At 36.3% G+C, this 23512-nt stretch overlaps 1 protein-coding gene and 1 non-coding gene across 5 annotated transcripts in view; one reads left to right on the top strand and one right to left on the bottom strand.

The window, feature by feature from the left end:
* The window catches only part of NIPBL (NIPBL cohesin loading factor), a 197297-nt gene that overhangs the window by 12109 nt on the left and 161676 nt on the right, over nt 1–23512 (bottom strand). For all 4 annotated transcript variants that reach the window (XM_027075474.2, XM_053201406.1, XM_053201408.1 and 1 more), the window contains 9 exons: nt 12105–12213; nt 10445–10581; nt 6275–6415; nt 6061–6154; nt 5268–5422; nt 4659–4749; nt 3033–3206; nt 2395–2585; nt 744–851 (listed from right to left, as the gene is read on the bottom strand). In XM_027075474.2, coding sequence (XP_026931275.1) covers nt 744–851; nt 2395–2585; nt 3033–3206; nt 4659–4749; nt 5268–5422; nt 6061–6154; nt 6275–6415; nt 10445–10581; nt 12105–12213 — 1200 coding nt within the window. The remainder of the gene's footprint in view (nt 1–743; nt 852–2394; nt 2586–3032; nt 3207–4658; nt 4750–5267; nt 5423–6060; nt 6155–6274; nt 6416–10444; nt 10582–12104; nt 12214–23512) is intronic.
* On the top strand, nt 9096–9197 carry LOC113594922 (small nucleolar RNA U13). Its single transcript, XR_003415415.1, has one exon. It is a non-coding gene; the product is annotated as a small nucleolar RNA U13 (small nucleolar RNA).

A 23512-nucleotide genomic window follows, 5' to 3' on the forward strand; every position in this document is an offset into this window, starting at 1 on the left:
TCTCAGGCTTCGGTGTTTGGCAGAAATCAGTGATTTTTCAGAACGCTGGAAGGTGCCCACAACTGGCACTAGTGTATTTTTTGGTCACTTCAAAGCACCTATGGACAGTCCTTTGCTTTCCATACAACAGCAAGCCTAGGAATGCTTTGCTTCATTCTAGGTCAGGTTGCTTGCAGATAGACCCTTTTCCTCTGCTGTTTTATTGCCAGTTACATTACAATACATGACAAGAGTTTATTAATACCATACCGTAGTCAACATCCGTGTGAGTGTACACAATGGCTCCCATACAGAAAAAGATTCCAATGAGCCAACAGACAGCAGTGATTCTGTTAGTGATAGTGAAAGTTGTCGTACACAATAACCCTCCTCTCTCGTCTCCTTCACACCAGCCACGAAGGTTTTCAAAGTAAGTGCAGGTTAATGTATTTATTTTTCTTTATATTTTGTATTTTATTATTTTGTATTATATTACAGTATTGTAATCATTTTATATGAATATTTTTGGATGTGGAATGAATCATCTGAGTTTCCGTTATTTCTTATTGGGAAATTCACTTGGATATGCAAATGCTTTGGATTATAAGCATGGTTCTGGAACAAATTATGCTCGCAAACCAAGGTTTTACTGTACTAAGCAAAATATGTTATTCTAATATGAAGATGGGCAGGACCTTTATCAAGGAAATGGTATACCGAAGAAAGATGTTTAAATTTAGGTTATACAATTTAAAAATACATACATGAATGAATCCAGCATATTTTTTGTCGATTTCCACCAGTTGCTGATCAGCCTTGTTCCTCATAGCTGGTTCTGGGTCTGTTCCCATAGCAATTAAATATGGTACACACTAAAAATAAAAATAAAGAGTTTATAAGACATTACAGTAGTAAAAGCTCTGTATGTCTCATGACATATGTTAAAACTTGCTATATAACTGGGATATATGAATTCGGCTTTATAGGCCTTCCTATAAATGTCATATTTTAGTGTTCTTTTAAAAATGATTAATCTTCCCTTAGATTTACCTTAAAGGAAAAAAACAAAACAACAACAACAACAAAATGAAGCATCAGCAAAAATACTGATGAAAAGGAAACAATTTCTGTGTGAAGTAAAGGTTCTTTAATCATACATAAAGGGCTCCTACGCTAAGAATACCCACTTAAGATTATGATATATAATGCAAATGTATAATCCAGTAATTTTCCAAGCTTGACTGAATTTGCTATGTAAAGATAATATAGGGCAAAATATACTTTGCCTTTCATACTCAAAACCAGAAAAATATAAATTTTTTTGCAACACTGATATAGGGCTTCAATGATCAGACAGTTCGATAGCTAGTGTTCTGGTAACAGCCATATTTACTGGACTTCTAAGGTCAAGAAACACCAACACTATGTTAAGTGAATCTGAATCAGCAGTGAGGAGACCTGAAAACAAACAAACAAACAAGCAACAGCTTAAAAAATGTCAACACAGCACTAACTGAAAAGGATGATCATGGATTAAACCCTGACTTGGGGGAAGAAAGTCCATAAAGAATATTACTGGCTCAGCTGGCAAAATCTGAAAATGGACTATATATTAGATAACACTGTATCAGTGTTAAATCTCATGAATTTGATGACTGCATTATGGTGTCATAAGAGAATGTCCTTGTTTGTTCTTAGAATTCATCAGTGTGTTTTATTTCAGGACACAGGGAAGCACAAAGCATACTCACATGTAGCATATTTTAGAAGTTGTTCCACAAAAAACAGGCAAAATAAAAATTTTAAAGGATACAGGCTTTTGGTTGTCTAGTAAATTCCCTTCTGTAGCTTATGGTACTCTCCTGAACATGTCAGACAGTTATACACTACTACGTCAGCATCAGCTGCCAATTTTCAGTGATGCTAATATATCTTTATTATGTCAGTTAGTCCTCACATCAGTGTGCTGAGGTATTAGGTAGGTGGTATTACCTCCAACCTACAGATGAAGGAACTGAGCTTAGGTAATATGATTTACTTTTCTATGGACTTACAATCCACCCTGTTAACAGATAATACTCTGAACCCCAGTTAACTCTCTTGACATTACAGGCTATTGGTTCTTGGGGATAAGAGTCAATATGGATTAAAACAAACCATCCCTACTTAGAAAACTGATTCCAAGTACATATTCTACCAATGTAAACTGGAAATGTGTTCGATAAAGACAATATTATGAACATATGGGTATTTTACAGTAACGACAACCTAGGAGATGGATTCTTTTTTATCCTGAATGGATAAAAAATTAACAACTAAGATGAATAAAGAACTAGTATTGTATAATCACAATGTCATCAAATGGTAACAAATCTGGTTCTTTCAGTAAGTGCTGCCACTAACAGACAGACTCACCTGAACTGGATGGATAAGACCCTGGTTTAGCGTCAACGCAATGACATTCAGGGCAAAGTGGCGTACACTTGACTGGGTGTGAAAAAACGCCTCAAGCACCTGTTTGAGGTAAAGCTGCATGATGGAACTACTCATCCCTGAGGACACATCACCCATTTCTTTTAGATCTTCCTGTTTTGCAACTTTCTTCCCTGCAAAAGGAAGTAAACATATTAAGAACATGTGTATCAACTTTACGAATTACACCAAATTAGGCCACAGCCAAAAGTACAAAATTATAGGTAGTACTCGGGCTCAATGGCTCTTAATCTTTTGTGTGTGTGGGGGGGGGGGGTGGGGGGGTGTGGGGGGGTGGGTGGGTGTGTGTGTGTGCGTGCGCGGGTGTGTGTGTGTGCGTGCGTGCCTCTGTGAGAAGCACCTGATGAGAATTACAACCCCTATCCTCCTGCAAAATGTTAATATCTGAACATGTGTTACATCATATAATACATATTATGTATACATGTTACACATGTATATATAAATACATCGTATCTATCATATAACAGATAAGGAAATTCAGGTGTCTGGATTAAAAGAGTCGGACAGTATTCTAACTCTAGCCACAATGTGAAATTTAAAAATACATCTTCACTTACAGTCTCTGTCTGCTTGTTGCATACGTGTATCCTCTTCTTGTAGGTAGGTCTGGAGGTTTTTTAACACTTGTATTTTTAAATTTACTGAGGAGTTCTTATCAGATAAAATGTTATTATATAGATTTTTCACCTCTTGCTCAAACATTAGACTTGGATGCTGAATAAAGGCAAATCCTAAAGAGACAAAAAAAATGTCTTGATATATTCATATTAAAATTAAATGTAATACTTAATGAAAATGTTTATAATTTATATGAAAGAGCTCCTTTTCAAACATTAAAACTTAAAATGACCAGAAGAATATATGCTAGTGGCCTTACCCAGAGAAGTATTAGAGCAGGTACTTCTTTCCCCATGAATTAAAAACAAGAAATTGCATTTCAAAGGAGAATTTCACACAAGAGGAAACCTTGAGGAGGGAGCAGGGCCTAGTGGCTAGGGGAGTGGATTAGGAGTCAGGTGTCTTGGGTTCTATTCCTGGTCCACCACTGACTTGTAGTGTGACCTTGGGTGAGTCACATAATCTCTCTGTGCCTCAATTCTCCATCTGTAAAATGGGGACAATAATATTTACCACCCACCTACCTCAAAGGGACGTTATCAGGATTTAAGAGGTAACGTCTGTAAACATTTTTTAGATCCCTAGCAGAAGGTACTACATTGGCATTATTAAAAAAATAAATAAATAAATAAATGTGTGTGTGTATATATATCCATTTGATGAAACAGAAAAATTCTAAAATAAACTAGAGCTAATAATATCTTCCATTTATTTTTATGGCATTATAATGAAGCCACAATGCTGAATTCTATAACCATAAGTTGATAAGTAGCAAAATAATACTATTCATGTTTATTTGTACAAAATACTTATTTATGTAAGACAAGATGAAGATCCTTAATGATAGCAAGTATTATTGATGCCAAATACAAACTAAACTCAAAGCATAGAGTGATCAGATAACTAGTCCAAGGTCACACAAGCAAGATGTCATTTATTAACTGGTCTAGAGGTAGTATTTTGTAGACAGTGCTACTTCTTCAAGTTAAAATTTGCACTATTTGTTCTCTGGATTAACACTGTAAGTTTACCCACTTCATATAACATATGTCCAGACTTAATATTCAAAGGTACACATTTGGCTTGAAGTTAACACTATTTCAATAGAACTTCCCTAAAGTAAGTGATATCTGAATTTTTAGTTGATTTGCTATGAAAGGGATGAAGGAGGACTAAGATTCTAAGATTTAAGTTTATTTAAAGAAATCAGTAAACATTTAATAAGGTTTGGGTAACTAAAATTTTATTTCTCATTTTTGTTCAAAAGACTAATATGGACCACTGTTCATGCATATTAAATTATAAACATTGTTAATGCTACCAAAATAAAATTTCTCTGATGAACAGAGTAGTTACATGACTTGCTCAAGGTCACCTAGAAAGTCACTGGCTGAGCCAAGAATGGAACCCAGGTGTCTTAATCCCCAATCCTATGGTCTATATACCAAATCCTACTGTGAGTAGAAACATACTTAAATAAAAAAACAGTGTAGACTCACAATATTTCCAAATTTGCTCAACCTCTCAAACAACTAAAATTATAAAGAAATTTAGACTTAACTTACCTAGACCAATGATGGCTTTTGTTTGTACTTCTTCATCTGAATGTTTTGTAAAATACATCAGTAATTCAAGTACTTTATCCTTTATGTTAACCTAAGGGGAATAAAAAAACACTTTAATGTGTATGAAGAAGAGTAACTTCTCTCAGTTTTCAATTATAAAAGAAAAAGCCTAAAAGCAAACAATGAGAATTTCTGCATGTGAACTTTACTGGAGAATAAATCACAAGTTTATAAATCCATAAATTTTAGAATGGTGACATTCAAAATAAAAGTGTGTGACAAAGAAACTGTGTAAAATGCAAATTAAGGTACTGCTCCTTCATTGAGGAAGTTAAAAAAAAAAAAAAAGTCAGCTGCTTAACCCAGTGTGTCTACTGTTACAAAGCTGATATAACTTGTGTAAGCTTCTTATGACAAATCAGTAACAAACAGCTGGTTGATCAGAGGCTAGTCTGAGGACCAGGTTTTGGGTAGCACTGCTTCAGAATTCTCATTAAACCAGACTACTATAAAGCTGCTTTCATCCTGGGTCATTAGTAATTTTCAGTTCACAGGGTCACACAGTCCTATTTTTTATAGCATACTAAGTAATTAATATTAGAATCGTACCTTACTGTTGCCTTTAAAATCTTCTAGATCAAAATCAAAATGCCGACATAGTGCTCCAACAGTGAAAAGGGATCTAAGAAGTGCTGGTTTGTTTGTCAGAAGTGAAGTGTTATTTGGATCTTCCTGGTGCTGACTTTTTAATTTTGAAATGGCACCTAATAAAGATAAGTAATGTTTATTTATAATGTTTTATCCTTGAATTATCTTCAAATAATTATTGCTAAGTTGTTAGAGTTAAATTTTACTAATGTTCTTAAGAGTCACACACATCTAGAATTATGACAGAATACCTTACAGCCTAAAAGAATTAATATAAGAAAAAAATGGTATTTAAATTTTATTTTACATAGTGGGCAGAAAACTGACCAACAGTTACTTATGAGGTAAATTACTGAAGTGATTATATTCAGTTATTAAGGAAATACAAAAGATACTAGAAAATATTGCTTCTGAGACAATCACACCTCTTAACAATTCGCTTGATGCTGTCTTTATCAGATGTGTTTTTAAATTTTTTTCAACGTTTATTTGAGACAGAGACAGACCATGAACGGGGGAGGGTCAGAGAGAGAGGGAGACACGGAATCTGAAACAGACTCCAGGCTCTGAGCTGTCAGAACAGAGCCCGATGCGGGGCTTGAACTCACGGACTGCGAGATCATGACCTGAGCCGAAGTTGTACGCTTAACCGACTGAGCCACCCAGGCGCCCCTATCAGATGTGTTTTTAAAAAGGAGCTAGACGCACTACAGGATCCATCAGAATAATTTCAAAGCCCAGGCACTGAACTTACCATAGTATCTATTGAAACAGGCCCACACAAATTTAAAATTTTGTGTCACTTTATTTACAACTGCTCCCAGACAGCTCACACAATGTTGCACTACCTAAAAGATAACAAAATGTTACCATTTAGGCAAGCGTTAAAGACAAAAGTAAACCATATGATTTAGCTAGCATTTGTGAATTTTATACTAATCAATAGAGACAGTACACTGAATACTTACAGTCATGCCATATTTGATGATAAGCTTCATTAAATCTTCTTCAATAGTAGCAAGGAAAGTTTCACTTGGATGCTCCATCAGTGGTACAACCAGCTCCAGGATTTTTGCAACATTGCAGATAACCATGAAATCATTTTGTGTCTACAAGGATAAAATCAGTGTCTTATGAATATCAGAGTCTGACAAGAAAGTTTATACACTTTTATGAATTTGAGGGTTGAGGTATTATGAATGTCAAGTTTCAGTAAAAAAAAAAAAAAGACTACCAGATGCTTTTCTTTTAATGTTTATTTTGAGAGAGAGAGAGAGAGAGAATGAGTGAGTGGGGCAGGGATGGCGGCAGGGGAGGGAGGGACAGGGAAACAGAGAATCCCAAGCAAGTTCTGTGCTGTCAGTGCACAGCCTAATTCAGGACTTGATCTCATCAACTGTGAGATCATGACCTGACATGAAACCAAAAGCCAGACACTTAACTGAGCCACCCAGGTGTCCCAAAAAAAGACTTAAAAAGTTTTTTTAATCTACATAAGGAAGAGCATAAGCCAGTATCAGGAACCTGGATTCTAGCTCTGCCACTAAGTTACCATGTAACCTTTTGGTCACTTAATCACAATGGTACAGTTATTCTTTTTTTCCCCCGAAAACGTTAACACAAGCCAATTCTGAACAAAGATGTTTAACTCTTAACTGAGTATTTTACCAAGACTGATACTGTTTTTTAAGATCAGTATTTTTCAAACTGGAGTATGTTAACTTAGTAGTTCTCAACTGGAGGTGAGTGTGTCCCCATGGGATATCTGGCAACGTCTGGAGACATTTTTGTTGCCCCAAGAGGGGAGTTGGGGGGTACTACTGGCATCCAGTGGACAGAGGCCAAGGATGCTGACAAACATCCTGTAATGCTCAGAACAGTTCTTGACAACAAAGAATAATAATCCAATCCTAAATGTCAATTGTGCTCAGGTTGAGAAGTCTTCTGTTAACCCTTTTTATGACAGATGAAAATACAGAATCCCAGAACTAGATATAAGACTTCTTTATTTTAAAATTTGAAAAATTAAATTTTAATATTAAAAAAGTTTAAAACTTTTATTAAAAACTAAGCAGTTTAAAATAGGCAGAATATTTTAAAAAACCAAAAGTTTATTAAAGAATTTATAATAAAGTCTCTTTCCAAAAAAAAAAAAAATCTCTTTCCCACCCCCCTATCCTCTTGTTACCCAGCACCCCTGCCCCAAGGCAACCAGTTACTAGTTATTTTTGTGAAGTAAGACATTCAATATATGTTTTTATTTAGTCAAGTTAATCACTCTTTATTCTTAGCAACAGGTTACTGACATTCATTTTGAACTTTTTTGAGCTGATTAACACGTGCCCACCTGACATTCATCCATCCTCTCATCATACCCATAGGATTAAGTAAAAAAAATAAGTAAGATGAATACTTCTAAGTAGCACAGAAACCTTGTCGTTCCTTGCTGTCTCCCACTCTCATGTGCTTTAAGCAACAAGGGATGAGTTACAGTGGGTCTAGGGAACGAAGAATTTTTGTCAAAATAAATTCATCTGAGAATCACAGCTAAAATTTTACTTTGAATTACTCTTATCAGCCTAGAAAATCAAGTAAAAGAAGTATCTTAAAATCTAGAAGAAAAATTTAAAGACGGAAATCGTGAAGGAAAAGAGCAAAAGAACATAATATGAAGATAAATATCTGAAATGATTATAACATAAGATGTTTCAACATCTAAAAAATTTAGACTAAAGAGTTTCCAAAAAAAGGAAAGAAAAAAAGCCCCACCATTCAAAGGTAAAATGGTCAAATGACATATAAATATACATGTACACATACAGTCAAATCACAGATAATTAAGTACAATTGGTTAATATCATAAAAAAGATGCTCAATCTTCTTGGAAATCAAGGAAGGGAAAATGAAGCAAAATGAACTATTGCTTTGCACCTGACTGGCAAAGAGTGTAAAAATGACACAGATGGTCCTTCACTGGTTTCCAAAGAGGCTCTAAAACAAGTCCACCAGCAATCAGGAAAAATCTATTAAAAACCCCAAACCAGAACCAAAAGAACATTCCCTTAATCTAGCAAGTCCATCCCGTAGGATGTATCCCAAAGAATAAAAAGCACCAGTATTTAAAGGTATATGAATAGGAATGTTTGTTAAGGAATTGTTTTGTAGTCCCTATCAATAGGAAACAATGTAAATATCTGCCAAATTGGGAAATGGTTAAATGTATCATAGAATATCCATAAAATGGATAATCTATACACATACAATACGTATATGTATGATAGGTATATAACATAATTGGATTCTTTAAAGTTTATTTATTTTGAGAGAGTCAGAGAGCATGAGCGGAAGAGGGGCAGAGGGAGAGGGAGGGAGAGAGAATCCCAAGCAGGCTCTGCACCTTCAGCTCAGAGCCCGACACAGGGCTGGATCCCATGAATCAATCATGAGATCATGACCTGAGCCGAAATCAAGAGTCTGACCCTTAACTATCTGAACCACCTAGGCACTCCATAACCTGATTTTTAAAAACCCAGTCAACCAGTTATATATGTGTGCATGTGCACAATTACAGAAGCATGGATATAGTATGTAGGATAATCCAGGTTGTTTCTCCTGAGGTGAAGAAGAATAAAGATGGAGGTAGGGTACAAAACACAAACATTTAAATGTGTCTAACACATAGGAGATGGCCTTATTTATATAAAAACTTCATGTGTGTGTATAAAACTTTCCAACATTCATCCTTCCTTCTGGCATACCTACAGGGTCAAATAAAAAATATATTTATAGATCCTTTTGTAGTTCATAAGTGTGATGATTGGGTGTTCATGCTATTATGTGAAATGTGCCTCTGAAACCTTGTTACGACCTTGGCACATTACCCATCTGACATGATAAAAAGAACATTTATGTATGTCTGCATGCGAGTGTGCGCACTCACACACACACACACACACACACACACACACACACACACACACAGATTACACAAAACGTTTTCAAAGTAATCTTGCGAAAAAAAAAAAATACTGATTCAAACAAGGGCCATTTATGCAAGTTTCGTTATAGTCCTAGAAGCAAACAGACATGGGGTTGAATTCTAGCTTTGGGACTGGTCAGCTGTGTGATACTGGGCTATTTATATTCTCAAAGCTTCAGTTCCTTATCTGTAAAGCTGAGATAATAATGATAATACTTCACAAGGTAAATGATATAATGTATGTAAAATTTTTCACTGTATTTGACACTGTGTTCAATAAATATTGGCCATTATTATTGGCCATAGAATACATATTAATCAATTTATTTCTGAATTTAATATAAACCCTAAAGATAGAATTAGGGTCTCAGAAATTATTATAATGTTGTTTTTATATATATTTATCTTCTGGTTCTTAAAATTTCTCAGGACATCCTGAGGTTTTTCATCTAGAACTTCCTAATTTAGATCACCAGAAAACCAGACCACAGCAGCAAAACAAATCTTGTAGAGAAAACAGTTAAAATTAGCTCCTTAGGAACACTGGGGACATAGTAAGTAAAAAAAACTTTACATTTTAAAGTTTTTAGAATATTTCAAAATTTAGTGTTTGTAACAAGCCATTTAACTCACCATGCTGTCATATAAACTGCTGGATTATTTTATATAAGCAATGTTTTATTTGATTTTCACATTTTATCTTAGAATAACAGAGTATGTGCAATATTAATTTAAAACAGCCACCTAACATCTCTGATATACTAGATTTTCCATATTCAACCTACTGATGTATTAGAAAATAAATATACTCAAAATATATTGAAATGACAAATGAAAAGCAAATTCAGAATCTAAAAGAGTAAATTTCTGAGTGAGAGGAACTCTGCCTCATTCACTCTTGAGGTCTTAACAATAGTTACAACATTTAGGAAGCATTTAATAAGCATTTAACTTGAGGAGCTTATGGAAAAATGAAGTCAGAACTTCATTTTTAATATATCAGAAAAATGATGTCTAATATAACTTGCCACAAATATTAGAACATATATTTGAGTACATGACACAGTCAATCATTTAAAATGTGGATGACACAATGTGAATTCTAAATTTAAAATACTACATGGTAAGACATAAAAAAAGAGGACAGCTCTATACTTACACTACATTTAGTGGTAAGGTATGGCTGCATAGTCATGGCATGCTTAACCATGAGCTGAGGTCTTATTTTGCTGAATAAGAACAAAGTGGTTATGCAAGCTACCAATCTTCCAGAATTCACACCTTTATTGTCAGAGTCTGGAAAAACAGAGAAATAAGATACTAAAATACGACAAGGCAGTGGAAATTATACAGATTATTTAAATTACTCAATATTATCCCCTGAACTGATTCAGTACATACTTCAATAAAAGATTAGCATTTCTTATGATACTAGACTTCCTACATTTTTTTTTATTATACATATTACATACATTAAGAATAAAAGACCAAAGAGGCTCCACTATGCAAGGCAAATTTTACACTGAGTGGTGGAGTGAAGTTAAAAAAAATAGAATGAGTTAAGTTTAGGAATGGGCTTTTGGGAATAAACATGGTGTTTCTTATATCTAAAAATGGATGGAAGTCAGTATGGGCAAGTTAGCAAAGCAGGACAAAAGCAATTTAGCTGAGGTGATACCGTGTTTGAAGGCACTGGGAAAAAAGCAAAGCTGCAGCGGGAGAAGAATGTTAAAAGACTGGAGTGACAAATTAAGAAGCTGGACCAGGGCTACATCAGAAAGGTAAACCCACTGCTGCTCCAGTGGGAGGAAAATGCTGTTAGTTAGGAGATACAATGGTTCTTAGGAGGCAAATTAGTTTTTAGAAGAGATTAACAATTTTCAACATTAAGTGACAACAGTATCACCCTTAAAATCTACGAGAGGCAAAAAATAAGGGAAACAGAACTAGGAGATAAAAAGAAAAAGAGGTACACATGGAAAATGAAAAAAAAAAGTTAAAGAAAAAAAAGGCATAAAAATATAAAGGATACCAACAATTTCCTTAGGTGCCATCATGGTACCTCTGCAAGAGGCAACTGGCCCCCAATTCTGGAGGATGACCAAGGCTGACTATTGTTCCTCATCAATGTACATTAGGAGATGGGAAGTAATGTTAGTCTTGGGTGCTTTAAGTAAGTGATTATCAGTTATAGCTTTTACAGTTTTATATATTTACTTATAATCTGATTAATAGCTTCAGATTTGTGACTGTTAAATAATGTAATAGATAATATAAAATATTAAGCATTTAAGGAATTTGTCAATTTAAAAAATATTAACTGCTTTATCTAGCTCAAGATTAAGCACATTTTACATAACAATTATAAATGATATTAGGAATGTACTACAAATCTTTTAAAAACATTTTTATAATAGTTAAAACAGTTTCATTTTGAGAGAAAGTTTTTTATCATTTAAAAGATACCAAACAGTTTTAGGATGAGTGCAACTAACTAAATACATATTAGCCCCTGGACTTTTACGTCTGTACAACATGACATCTAAAAGATATGTAGAAGAGATGAGGCCTAGGCTTTTATTATACTGCTCTATGTAACCTTAGTTAACCTAAACAATATAATCTAGGATGTAACACCAAATGAACAACAACACAAAAAAAACCCAACCAAACAAACAAAAAAAACCCACCTTCATTTAAAAGTGAAGTAGTTAATTATTAGGCTAAGCAGAACCAGAGGCAAAATTGAGAAATGTGCCCAAAGTATTTTAAAATATCTTATAAAATCAACTTAATGACCAATATATAAAATGTCTTACCAGCTAGAGATTCCTCATATTTAAGAATGTGCTCAACTAGGTTATCAACAAGTTGAGTACAAGCTTTCTTCACAGGTTTATATGAGGAATCCTCTTCGGACTTCAACAACTATATATGTATATATATAAAAAAAAAATCCCAGTATAATTATTCATTAGGCAATAATAATATAAACGCATTAAATGTGTCCATAAGTAATAAGCTTTTCAATTTGTCATTAACAATATGGAAAATGCAAATAAACAAAAATATATAGCAAATGTTTTAAAATATCTTATAAACCAGTAATTTATAAATACTTTCAAGCGATGTTAGTATGGAGTATTTAAATTGCTGTGTGTAGGAACTGAGGTACGATATGAGAGAAATGAGAAAGGTGACCTTCCTTAATGCCCAATGCTAGTTGAAATATTTTAAAGAATTAGAATTCTATTCCTCATTATTTCAAATCCTTTGGTATCTCAAAAAAGTAAGAGTTAATTATACTTTCTATATAATTATAACTTCATCTGAATTGCATCTTAAATTTTAAAATTATAAAATTATAAAACATAAGGCTAGATTTCTTTTCTGTATTATCCTTTGCCAAACTATTAATAAACAATGTTAGAAAAGTGCTGGGAATGATGAGATGAGGAGAAAAGATCGGTCTAACTATGGCCAAAAAGTAAAACCAATTCAAACTTTTACAATCACAGGTCAGTTGTAAAGTCATCTAAGGTATATGTTTTCTTAATACAGATTAGCAAATACAACTTTGGGCTATAAAGAAGTTGAAGTGTATATGTGATTTTCATGAAGAGTTCCAGTGCTGTCCAATATAACTTGCTGCAATGATGGAAATGTTCTGTATCTGTGCTGTCCAATATGGTTGCCACAAGACAAAGGCAGCTACTGAACACATGAAATGTGGCTAGTACGCCTGAGGAGTTAAAATTAAATACAAATAAAAATTCAAATTAAGTTTAAAAAACCCATGTGGCTAATATTGGACAGCTCAAGTTTAAACCTTCACTACAAGATGCATGAATGATTAAAACAGTTGACAGCAATCAGAATAACATAATGCATACACTGCCCTCATCCTCTTCAATTTAAAGAAATAAAGAAAATTTCAATTTTTAGTTTTTTCTCTGTACAGCAAATTCTCCTTGTCCTGCTCTATAACTCAATTCCTTACGCAGCTATTAAAACTGCATGCTAGCCTCTTCCAGGCAGGAGCAGAAAATAATCCCCTCTTGTTTTTTCCTCTCCAAGATACAAAGTGTACACAATAGTATAAATACATATTGCTATGTGCCCTTTTAATTGATTTACTTAGTGTGAACCCAACTCAAAAACATTTCCATAAACCTTTATTTCCCAATGCACTCCCCTTTCCCTTATTCCATCTTTCTGTTTCACTTCAAGGTAACCATTATCAGGAATTTTATAAGTTTTTTTTGCTTAAAAAATGGTGTCAGCTGTATACTGTTCATAATTTTGCTTCATTTTCAACTTTCTAAAAGGTATTATAGTGGACGTAGTCTTCTGTAGTCTTGCCTTGTTCACTCAACATTATGTCCCTAACTGTAATCCAGGTTGTTGCAAATGACTACATTTTATTCATTTGAACTGCTATACAACAGCTACTGTGTGTCAATATTGCAATTAATTGATCTATTCTGAAGACAGGTTAATTACACTTTTTTAGTGGGACGAGCATGAGCACTCTTTTTATCTGTCTCCTGGCACACATATGCGAGGTTTTCTTGGGTATATACCTTCAAGTGGAACTGCTAGGTCACAGGATATATAAATGTTAACTTTATGAAATAATGCTATATTTTTTCAATTTGGTTGTATTTTCTCAGTTAGTAGTAAAGAGATATTGTTTAATCCATCTCTTCTCCCTCATTTGTTATCACCTGATTTCTCAATTTTTGCCAATGAAATGGGTGTAAGATATAGTGCTGATTTGTATTTCCCATATTAATAACGAGGTTGAACACCCTATAGGCCACATATGCTATTTCTTGTATGAAATGCCTAATCATGACTTTTACCTATTTTCCTACTTGGAAAATTATGTTGATTTGTAGGAGAGGAGTTCTTCACATACTCTAAGGATCCTTTCTTACACATGTGTATCAAATATCATTTCCTAGTTTGTGACTTGTGTTAAGATGTCTTTTGATTAAAAAATTGTACTTCATTCTAATGCAATGAAATTTATCAATCTTTTAAGGTTAATGGTTTTGGAACTTGTTTAAGAAATCCTTTAGAAATCTTTCCCTACAGAAAGGTCAAAAATATATTCACATATATTTTCTTCTAAAAGTTTTAAAGATTTTCTTTAATCTATATGATGTGATTACTGAGTTAAAGTAGCAATCAATTCTTTCTTTTTTAATTTATATTCAGGTTAGTTAACATACAGTGTAGTTTTGGCTTCGGAAATAGAACCCAGTGATTCATCTCTTACATATGACACCCGGCCCTCAAAAAGTATCCTCAGTAACGCCTGTTACCCATTCAACACCCCCTGCCCAGCAATCCTGTTTGTTCTTTATATTTAAGAGTCTCTTAATGGTTTGCCTCCCTCTCTGTTTTTATCTTATTTTTCCTTCCCTTATGATCATCTGTTGAGATTCTCAAATTCCACGAGTGAAATCATATATCTTTCTCTGACTATTTTGCTTAGCATAGTATCCTCCAGTTCCACCCATGTTGTTGCAAATGGCAAGATTTCATTCTTTTTCATCACTAAGTAGTATTCCATTGTGTGTGCGTGTGCATGTGTGTACACACCGCATCTTCTTTATCCATTCATCAGGTAATGGACATTTGGGCTCTTTCCATAATTTGGTGACTGTTGATAGTGCTGCTATAAAACACTGGGGTACATGGGCCCCTTCAAATCAGCATTTCTGTATATTTTGGATAAATTCCTAGCAGTACAACTGCTGGGTCATAAGGTAGTTCTATCTAAAAAAAAAAAAAAATTCCTTATGGATAAGCCAATTTTCCCAGCCCTATTTACTGATAAGTCTATCTTTCCCCCCATTAACTGCAGTGCCACTTCTGTTTTATAGTAAGTATACCCCTTCTATGTGGAGGCTGATTTCTGGGCTCTGCATCTTGTTCCTTTGGTCCATTTAGTACCACACTATCTTAACTACTGTATCCTTAAAACTAAGTCCTTATATTTGGTAAGGCAAGGTAGTGCTCCTGCATTTTCAGACAGGACAACTGTCTTCAGTTCTTTGCTTTTCCACATATATTTTACAATCATCTCAACATATTTATGACTATTTTTTCCTTTCTTTTTCATTTTTTATGGCATTCTTCTTTTTCTTCTTCTTTTTTTTAAGCAGGCTCCACACCCAATGTGGGGCTCGAACTCATGACCCTGAGATCAAGAGCCACATGCTCTACTGAGCCAGCCAGGGGCCCCTGATGACTATTTTTTTTTCTTTTTTTATGAGATCTCTCTGAACATTTTTCCATTTTGCATGATTTTCATTTTAGTTTGTAGTTACTCTGTCATATTTTATTCCTAGCTTATTGGAAGTTATCATTCAAAGGCATTAAATTTTATCAAAAATTTTCCCTGTGTCCCTGAAATGACTACTTATTTCTTCTTCTTTAGTGTTAAATCACACACACACACACACACACACACACACACACACTGATGTTAAACCAGCATTACACTTACACATGCATAAATGCATGTATATACATAAAAAGATGTGTGCACACACACATCTTTATACATCTTATTTTTGATACATTTCAAAGTAAATTGTAGACAATATACTCCCCCCCTCCTTTTCCCTTTCGAGATAAAATTTACATGAAATGACTTATATATTTGCTCAGTTTTGTTAAGTGCATTCATCATTACAACTCAAACTCCTATCAGGATACAGATCATAAAAAAACAAAAAACATTAAAAGGGGCGCCTGGGTGGTTCAGTTGGTTATGTGTCCAACTCTTGATCTCAGCTCAGGTCTTGATCTCAGGATTGTGAGTTCAAGACCTATGCTGGGTTCCACGCTAGGTGTGAAGCTTACTTAAAAAAAAAACAAAAACACAGAACAGTGATCTACATCTTTAGCTTATATCAGAATCATCTGGAGAGACCATTAAAACACAGAATGATGGGCCCACCTTAGAGTTATTGAGGTAAAGCCTTAGAACTCATATTTCTAACAAGTTGCAGGTAATCTCAGTAACTTTCAGCACCACTAATATAGACCATTACCATTATCCCTGAAAATTCCCTCATGTTGGGGCACCTGGGTGGCTCAGTCAGTTATGCGCCTGACTTCAGCTCAGGTCATGATCTCACAGTTCATGGGGTTGAGCCCCACATAGGGCTCTATGCTGACAGTCTGGAGCCTAGAGCCTGCTTTGCTGCATCTCCCTCTCTCTCTGCCCCTCCCCCACTCCCTCTCTGTCTCTCTCTGAAAAATAAATAAAACATTAAAAAGGAAAGAAAGAAAGAAAGAGAGAGAGAGAGAGAGAGAAAGAAAGAAAAAAAGAAAAGTTCCTTCATGTTACTTTCCAGTCAATCTCTGAACCCAGCAATCGCTCTTCTGAGTTTTTCAGATACAGATTAATTTTGCCTCTCCTAGAACTTCATATAGATGGAATCAGAATATGTACTGTTCTGTGTAAGGCTTCCTTCACTCTGCATAATATTTTTATTGTGCTCAAGTTGTATGTATCATCAGTTTGTTTCTTTACGATGTGAATACTATTAAATTGTGAGGCTATATCATTATTTTTATCCATTCACTGGTTGATAGAGACAGAGACAGTATTTGATTATAAACAGAAACGAAACTGCTCCTTAAACACTTTACTTAGAAATCTCCTCAGCTAAATATCCAATTTCATGCTTGAAGTTCTACCTTTCACAAAACACTAGAATAAGAACACAGCTCAGCCAAGTTCTTTGCCTCTTTATAACAAGGACTGCCTTTTCTCTGTTGTCCAATAGCAAGTGCCTCATTTCTACCTGAGACCTTATCAAAATGGCCTTTACTGTCCATATTTCTACCAACATTCTGTACAAGATTGTACTTATTCTCTAAGAAGACAAAAGCTTTCCCTACAGCTTCTTTTCTCTCTGAGCCCTCATCAGAACTGCCTTTAAATGTCTCTTCATAGCGGTATCAGCTTCTTCTAGTATGCACCTCAAAACTTTGCTAGTCTCTACTGATTACCCAATTCCAAAGCCACTTTCACATTATTTGTTTCAGCAGCATCTTACTTTTGGTTCCAATTTCTGTCTTAGCTTGGTCTTAGCTTCCAATTTCTGCCTTTGCTGCTATAACAAATACCACATGCTAGGTGACTTCAACAGAAATTTATTTCTCATAGTTCTGGAATCAAGGTGCCAGCATATTCCGATGAAGATCCTTATTCTGGCTTGCAGATGGCTGTCTTCTTATGTCCTCATTTGGCAGAGAGCAGACAGATCTCTCTTGTGTCTCTTCTTAGGAGGGTACTATTCTGATTCATGCTGGCTCCACCCTCATTACCTAATGATCTCTCAAAAGCTCCACTTCCTAATATCACACTAGGGATTAAGCTTCAACACATGAAGTTTGGAGACATATAAACGTTCAGTCCATAGCATTCTCTGAGAAATCCTCTTGAGGAAGGAGTCCCATACTCTATGGAAAATATACTGTTAATCTTTTCCCCAACTTTCCCCAAAAGGACCTATGGTCCTTTATCAGGTTAAATGTACATTGGAGAAAAGGAAATTATCAGACCTTTTAGGGATTATTAGATGCTGGTTCTGAACTGACACTAATTCCAAGAGACCCTAAAGATCGCTGTGGCTCAGAGTGAAGGGTGGGTGGTTAGAGGTCTGGTGGTCAATGGAGGTATAACTCTTGTCTGTTTCAGAGTGAGTCCAGTGGATCCCCAAACTCATATTATGATTATTTCCAAGTACCAAAACACAAAATTGGAATAAATATACTCAGCAGTTGACAGAATTCCTACATTGGTTCTTTGATCTGTGTAGTGAGGGTTATTACGGTGGGAAATGCCAAGTGGAAACCATGAACCAGGAAAATAGTAAGCCAAAATACTACATTACACCAGGGACTATTGAGATTAGTGCTATCATCAAAGACTGGAAGGATGCAAGGATGATAATTCCCACCAGATTCTCATTCAGCTCGCTCATTTGGCCTGGGCAGTAGACAGATGGATCTTGGGGAATGACAGTGGATTCGCATAAGCTTAACGGGTAGTGATTCCAACTGCAGCTGCTGTACCAGATAAGGTATTATTACTTGAGCAAATTAATACATTCTTTGGTTACCTGGCACCTTCTGGCAGATGCTTTTTTCTCCATCCCCATCAAAGCCCACCAGAAGCACTTTGCTATCAGCAGGCAAGGCCAGCAATACACTGCACTGCCCTACCTCGGGCGTATATTAACTCTCCAGTCCTATGTTATAATTCAGTTTGCAGGATCTTGATTACCTTTCCCTTTAATAAGATTATCACAGTGGTTCATTACATTGATGATATTATGCTGACTATACTTGGTGAGCAAAAAATAGCAACCACTCTAGACTTATTGATAAGACTTATATGTGTCAGAGGGTAGGGAAATAAATCCAACAAAATTCAGGGGTCTTCTATTTCAGTGAAATTGCTGGGGTCCTAGTGGTGTGGGCTCTATTAAGCTATCCCTTCTAAAGTGAAGGATAAGTTGTTGCATCTGGCGTCTCCTATATATAACCAAAAAAAAAAGAGGCACAATGGCTAGTGGGCTTTGGAGTTTGGAGGCAACAAATTCCTCATTTGGGTGTATTACTCTGGCTCATTTACTGAGTGACCCAAGATGCTGCCTGTGCTGAGAGGGGCCCAGAACAGAAGGCTGTGCAAGAGATCCAGGCTGCTATGCAAGTTGCTCTGCAGCATGGGTCAGATGATCCAATAGATCCAATGGTACTTTAAGTGCCAGTGGCAGATAGGGATACTGTTTCAAGTCTCTGGCAGGACCCCATAGGTGGACTGCATGCAGTACAAGCCCTTAGGATTTTGGAGCAAAGCATTATCGTCCTCCATGAATAACTACTCTCCTTTTGAAAAAGAGCTCTTGGCCTCTACTGGGCCTTAGCAGATACTGAATGCTTAGCCATGAGCCACCAAATTACCATGTGATCTGAGTTGCCCATCATGAACTGGGTATTACTTGACTCACCAAGACATAAAATTGGGTACGCACAGCAGCAGCATCAAACGGAAGCGGTATATATGTGACTGGGTGAGAGCACATCTAAAGGGTATAAGTAAATTACACGAAGAAGCAGCCCAAATGTCTATGGGTTCCTATTCCTGCTATACTGCCTTTCTCTCTTCCAGCCTGTACCTATGGCTTCATGGGGAGTTCCCGGAGATCAACTCACAAGGAAGAGAAGACTTAGGCCTGGTTTATAAATGGGTCTGCACAATATGTAGGACCATTCCAAAGTGGACATTTTGTAGCACCATCGCCTCTGTCTGGGACATCCTTGAAGGACAGTGGTGAAGGGAAATTCCCCCACTGAACAGAACTACGAGCAGTGCACCTGGCTATTCACTTTGCTTGGAAGAAGGAATGACCAGATATGTGATTACATATTGGTTCATGGGCTATGGCCAATGGTTTGGCTGGATGGTTAGGGACTTGGAAGGAAGATGATTAGAAAGTCAGTGACAAGGAAATTTAGGAAAGAGGCATGTGGATAGATATCTCTGAATGCATATATAATATAAGGATATTTATGTCCCACACGAATGTTCACCAAAAGATGACCTCAGCAGAGGAGGATTTAAATAATCAAGTGGACTGGAGGACTCATTCTGTAGGTACCTTCCCCGAGGATATCAGCCCCTCTCCCCAACTACTCTTGTTCTTGCTCAATGCACTCATGAACAAACTGTCCACGGTGGCAGGGATGGTGGTTACACATGGATTCAGGAACACAGATTTCTATTCGGGAAGGCCAATGTGGCTGGCCCATGGCCACTGCTGAGTGCCAATCTGTCAGCAGTAGAGACCAACACCAAATCCCTGATGTGGAACCACTGAACCATTCCCTGGATGAACAGTCAGTTACTTTGTAAGCACATTGATTACACTGGCAGATTTCCATAATGGAAGGGGCAGCATTTTGTTCTTACTGGAACAGATGCTTACGATGGATACAGATTTGCCTTCTCTTCATGCAGTGCTTCTGCCAAAACTACCACTTGTAGCTGTATTAGAATGCCTTATCCACTGTCATGGTATTCTACACAGCATTACTTTTTATCAATCAAGGAGCTGGCTTGATAGAACATGGAATGGCCTTTTCAAGACTTAGGTATAGCACCAGATAGGTGGCAATATCTTGCATGGATGAGGCAAGATTCTACAGGAGGCTCTATATGCTCTGAATCAGCATCCAATATATGGCGCTGTTTAGCCGATTACCAGGATTCACAGTCTAGGAATTTTCAAGGGGTGGAAATGGTAGGGGCATCACTCACAATTAACTCCTAGTGACCCACTACCAAAATTCTCACTTCTGGCAACTTTATGCTTTGCTGACCTATAGGTCTTAGCTCCAAAAGGAGCTTCTACCAGGAAACACAACAATAATCCCACTGAACTGGAAGTCAAGACTGTGACACAACTACTTTGGGCTCCTCATTCCTCTGAATCAACAGACAAAGAAAGGAATTAGGGTACTATCTGGAGTGACTGATCCTGACTACCAAGGAGAGACTGGACTAATACTCTATAATGGAAGTAAGGAAGAGTCTGTCTGGAATACAGGAGATCCTTTAGGACAACTCTTAGAATTACCATCTTCTGTGATTAAAGTCAATGGAAAACTATAACAACCCAATTCAGGCAGGACTACTAATGGTACAGACCCTTCATGAATGAAGGTATGGGTCACACCACCATAATGAAGACCAGGTGAGGTACTTGTTGAAGGCGAAGGGAATACAGAGAGTAGGCAGCAGAAGAAGGCAGCTATGACCACATTACAAGGTATAGAAGGGAGAATTTTAGTTGTCATAAGCATTTCCTACTTATTTTGTTATGAATAGTGTGTGTGTGTGTGTGTGTGTGTGTGTGTGTGTGTGTGTCCAGAGACAGAGGAGAAGAGAAGAGGAGTGGAGAAAGAGCAAATAACGCCCCCTCCCTGCCTTTTTTTACGCCAGTCTGACACCATGGCTCCCTCCCACTGCTCACTTTTTCTCCCCTTTTATTCCCCTACCATATGACATAAAAAGTATGGACTTCATATCATAGTAGTTAAGTGTTGTTAATTATAGTATTTAAGTTACTGGGTATCAGGAGAAGAGTAAACATCACTCAAGGACTTTACTTTTTCTTATGGGAAAGATGTTTGTGCATTTTCAGTTCTATGCAGGATACCTGTATCATGTTAGATGGAACTATGATCTCATTATTGTTATTTGGAAATGAAGTATGGTTTAAAGAGATATACACAGGTGCCATGTTGACAAAGGAGATGTGTGATAGTTAATTTTATGTGTCAACTTGACTAGGTCAAGGGATATCTGATTATTTGGTTAAACATCACTTCTGGGTTAAAAAAAAAATTCTGAGCACTGGTGAGGGTGTTTCTAGATGCGATTCGCACCTGAATTCGTGGACTCAGTAAAGCAGATCACCCTCTCCAATGTGGGTGGTCATCACACAATCGGCTGAGGGCCTGAATAGAACACAAGGTAGACAAAGGAGGAAATCAACTATTTTCTGACTACCTGAGTTGGGACATCAGTCTCCTCTTGCACTCAAATTGGGATTTATACCATTAGCTACCCTGGTTCAGGCCTTCAGATACAAACTAAACTATACCCAGGGGCTCTTCTAAGCCTCCAGCTTGTAGACAGCCTCCATAACTGAATGAACCAATTCCTTACAATAAATCCTTTTCTCTCTCCTCCTCTCAGTATTCTATTGGTTGTCCTTCTCTGGAGAACCCACTACATGTCCCTTCCATGTCAATTCCTGGCCCTCTGAAACGACTCCTTTGAGTTTTTCCAATATAGATGAGTTTTAGCCTCTCCTAGAACTTCATATAAATGAAATCAGAATATGACTCTTATGTGTAAGTCTTCTTTACTCTGTGTAATGTTTTCATTATTCATCTAAGTTGCTGTATGTTTCAGTAGTCTGTTCCTTTATGATGTGGAGTACTATTAAATTATATGAATATATTAGTTTTCCTAATCATCCATTGGTTGTTAAAGTATTTGACTGTAAACTTTAAGGAGACCTCATTTTAGATTACAAAGGCCAGGAATGCATGAAATATGGGTTATTCAAGGTTTTTCATTGCTTATATTTTCTTATAAACTAAAACAGGACCATTGAGTGGCACTAGAAAATCAATTCAATTTCTGTGTACCCTGTCATAGTGGTTTAAACTAAATGGACTACTGTTTAGAAAAAAAAAAAGATCTATCTACCTAAGGACTTTCATGATAGAAATTTTTCTTTTATGTGCTATTGAAAAATGACAAAAACCTATGGAATCATTAAAAGTTTTAAAACTATGAATTCATTAAAGGTTATAAATTATAGGGAACAAATCTGCATATATTTAAAGTGTGGTGTGTGTATACATAGCATACTAACAAAATTTAGTTGGTAGACAGAGTTTGGGGCATGTCTGAACTTGAAGGTGTTTCATATAGTACTCTAAGTTTCCCTGAAAGAAAGAAAGAAAGAAAGAAAGAGAAAAAAAACTTCCATGAATTGGAAATCAATGACCTATAAGAAACTCACTCAACACAAAAACAATAAAAATGAGAAATAGCAGAAACTAAAGAGAATGGAATATGTAAATGAGCTCATGTGGAAATAGTTAAGTATGCTAATTCTTTTTTAGAAAAACGTTTATGTTTTGAGAGAGCACGCAAGCAGCGGAGGGGCACGGAGAGAGAGAAAGGGAGAGAATCTCAAGCAGGCTGTATGGTGCCAGTGCAGAGCCCGACATGGGGCTCAATCCCATGAACCGTGAGATCATGACCTGAGCCCAAATCAAGAGTCAGATGCTGAATGGAATGAGCCACCCAGGCATCCTGGTGCTCATTATTCTTTAAAAAGAAAAAAAAAAAAAAAAGAAGGGGTGGGTTTGGTGCTCGGGTGGCTCAGTCGGTTAAGTGTCCAACTTCGGCTCAGGTCATGATCTCATGGTTCATGGGCTTGAGCCCTGTGTTGGGCTCTGTGCTGACTGTTCAGAGCCTGGAAACTGCTTCAGATTCTGTGTCTCTCTCTGTGCTCCTCCCCTGCTTGCACTCTCTCTCTTTCTCAAAAATAATAATCATTTAAAAATTAAAAAAAACCCTTTTTTTTAAACTCTACCCAACATGGGGCTC

This window comes from Acinonyx jubatus, chromosome A1 (genome assembly GCF_027475565.1).
Source record: "Acinonyx jubatus isolate Ajub_Pintada_27869175 chromosome A1, VMU_Ajub_asm_v1.0, whole genome shotgun sequence".
Taxonomy (NCBI): domain Eukaryota; kingdom Metazoa; phylum Chordata; class Mammalia; order Carnivora; family Felidae; genus Acinonyx; species Acinonyx jubatus.